This window comes from Sinocyclocheilus rhinocerous, unplaced genomic scaffold (assembly GCF_001515625.1).
Source record: "Sinocyclocheilus rhinocerous isolate Xijiao unplaced genomic scaffold, SAMN03320098_v1.1 scaffold2032, whole genome shotgun sequence".
Lineage (NCBI taxonomy): Eukaryota > Metazoa > Chordata > Actinopteri > Cypriniformes > Cyprinidae > Sinocyclocheilus > Sinocyclocheilus rhinocerous.
In genome coordinates this window covers 85,209-88,061 of record NW_015634013.1, presented here as the reverse complement: position 1 = coordinate 88,061, position 2,853 = coordinate 85,209, and the positions used below count along the sequence as shown (strand labels likewise).

Below are 2,853 nucleotides of genomic sequence, written 5' to 3'. Positions count from 1 at the left end.
ACAGACAGACAGATAGATAGATAGATAGATAGATAGATAGATAGATAGATAGATAGAATGATACACAGAACGATAGATAGATAGATAGATAGATAGATATGCCAGCAGTTTATCGGGAATCATCAAATTTATTTGGAATTTGATAGAGTTCAGTGTGCGTCGTGAGCGTATGGGTGTTTATGGTATGTTTATGTAGGTGTTCGGTGGTTAGAAAGCAACAGAACGAAGTGATGAAGGACCACAGGGGAGCAGGGACACAGGAAAATACACCGAGATTAGATACACAGCAAAGATGGTTAAACACAAAATGGAAACCTTGTGCTCGTTTTGACCCCCCCGGCTGATAAACACAGAGCCAAGGTCGCCATCTTGGCATTTAAAGATCCTTGCCCACACTGCACAGCCAGCCCACTGTATTAAACCAATGTACCGGGTTAAATCTGTCGACAGTATCTGGGACATGTTGTTGAATACCACAAAAAATAATTCGGATTCATCCTTCAGTTTGTATAAACAAACAAACCAAACATGTTGAGAGAGAGCATTGTGTCTTTCCCTCATCTGCTTGCACTGTAAGCCCGTCTATCAACTATCTATGTGTTTTTACAAAGTGAAGGACAAGTCAAAAAAAGAGCACAACCACGGTATATGAAAATTGGAAAAAGACATAAAGGTGCAGGAATATGTACTTGAAGTCATTTAGAAGTAATAAACTACCCTTCCCATAAATCATCATGAATGATAATCAAATCATTAGAATATATAACACAGAATTATTTTTTTTATTTTATATTATTTTTTTAAATTTATTTATTTATAATTATTTTATTTTTTTTATTTACCAAAATGGAAATTAAATTTTTCATTTAGCCAAAACCTGAAACTGAAAATAAAGTTTCAGTAATTGTGTGTTCGAACTTGACATGTATAGATACACAATGTCGGCCCTCCAAAACTATTTTAAGTTTTTTTGCAGAATATTTTTGGTTGTTGAAATTTCAGTGCATAACTATACCAAACTACTGACTAATAGTATAAAAACAACATGATTTATTGCAAAATATACAATAAAAAATTATTTATAGCAAAACCAACCAATATTCAAAAATGTATAATGTATGCAAATATTTAAGTAGAGTGTAGGGAGAGTGACTCGATTACATTATTCACAATCCTTTATGGCAAAAACACTTTACATTGCAACAGCGACTTCTCTGATTGGTGGATCTTTGTTTTTCTTTTATAGGTAGTACAGTTCATAAATTAAAATGTTGCAGTTAATTAAACATATACATTTAAACAAAGTGACTTTTCACTAAACATTATTTAGCATATTACAGATTCTGTCGATAGAGCTCCATTTGTACTTAACCCAGAACATTCCTTTAAGGAATCATGGGAATTGTAGGCTGCAGAACAGTGTGAGTGAGGGGTTAACCACACAATTAAAGTACAACTATGAAGGACGGATGATTGACATGGGACAGGGTACTCAGACTGGACAGACTCTTTGATGGGAAAAAACCTTAATTATTATTTCTGTGGCTTGAAAAAACTTCTAAGAGCTTGAGCTTGTTGTTAGACAGTACAGGGGTTAGAAAGACCTCTATGTCAGTGCACATTGTACACACACAAAAACTGGATCAAGAAAACTAGCTAGACACATTAGCTGCTAAAGGTTTGACAAACACAAGATGTGAAAACACACACACAGCCCAGAATCAATGTGTGTGACAGGGCAAAAAGCAACCCAAAGTGAAACATACACACTCGACCGAAAATGGCGGAGTGGTTTAGTAAGACAGGATGCGCTTTGAAAGACAGGTAATGCTGTTGGACAGATGGTCGCTTCGGCGGTGGTTGACCCCACATGCAAAACGTTAGTCATGTACAGAGCATTTTCAAACGCTGACAAACATGGAGGTCGATGGAGTCATGGTGTCATTCTGTTGATAATATTTCGCCCTACTTGCTGTGTGAGTAATGTCTGTTTGTTTTCAGCATGTGTACAGTACAGTGATTTATTGGAGGTCGCATTTTTACCCCAAGGAAGTTCACACGTTCACTGTCTGAAGTTCTAGATTGATGGCTCTTGTGGATTTGGAAGAAAGCAGTGCGCCATGACTGATATCTGACCCTCTTTATGACCCCTCACCTGAGCCTTCCTCCCAGCCAGCCGATCAAGCTCCGCCCTATAGCGCTGAAGCTCCGCCTCTAGCTCCTCCCTCTCCCTCTGGCTGCTCTCATACAGCCCCTGCAGTTCCATAAGCTCTCCTTTTAGTCCCTCACACTAAAAGAAGGGAGAGATATGAACAAATGATAGAGGACAACTGATTAGATTCACTGAGTCACAGGGAGAGTTTTAGCATATGTTGCAGAAAGAAGTTGACAAAAATCTTTGTATAATCATTTCATTATTCAATATAGATCAGAGGAATGAGATTTTCTTTGTTGTCACACTGTCAGGGTTTTTCAGCGATATTTCCCACAAGGTCATGCTGATGAACAACTGAAGGCAAAATAACCAGATATTCTGCTAGCATCAAGTATTTGGCTCACACTTTTTGTCAATACCATGACAGATGGTTTTGTTTGACACCTGATGTGACTCAGTTTACCCCATACTAGGGCTGGGAATCAATTCCGAGGCGTTGGGAATCGAGAGTCGATTCCAAAGGTTGGAATCGATTCCATCAAGGGGAATTTGATAATTTTTTTTTACAAATAAAGCTTCATATTATGAGAAGGATACTTTCAACCACCTTTATCCTGCAGTCATGGTGAGATTATAGATTCCTTCAAACTAAAAAAAAACAAGAATCGAAAAAGAATCGAAAACAACAGTGAGGAATC

At 37.6% G+C, this 2,853-nt stretch overlaps 1 protein-coding gene across 4 annotated transcripts in view; it reads right to left on the bottom strand.

Moving 5' to 3' along the window:
- The window catches only part of LOC107744995 (coiled-coil domain-containing protein 136-like), a 29,654-nt gene that overhangs the window by 3,208 nt on the left and 23,593 nt on the right, over positions 1 to 2,853 (bottom strand). For all 4 annotated transcript variants that reach the window (XR_001640550.1, XM_016558833.1, XM_016558831.1 and 1 more), the window contains exon 8: positions 2,156 to 2,290. Coding sequence is in view for 3 of the 4 variants with exons in the window: in XM_016558833.1 (XP_016414319.1) it covers positions 2,156 to 2,290 (135 nt within the window). In the remaining variant the exon portion in view is untranslated. The remainder of the gene's footprint in view (positions 1 to 2,155; positions 2,291 to 2,853) is intronic.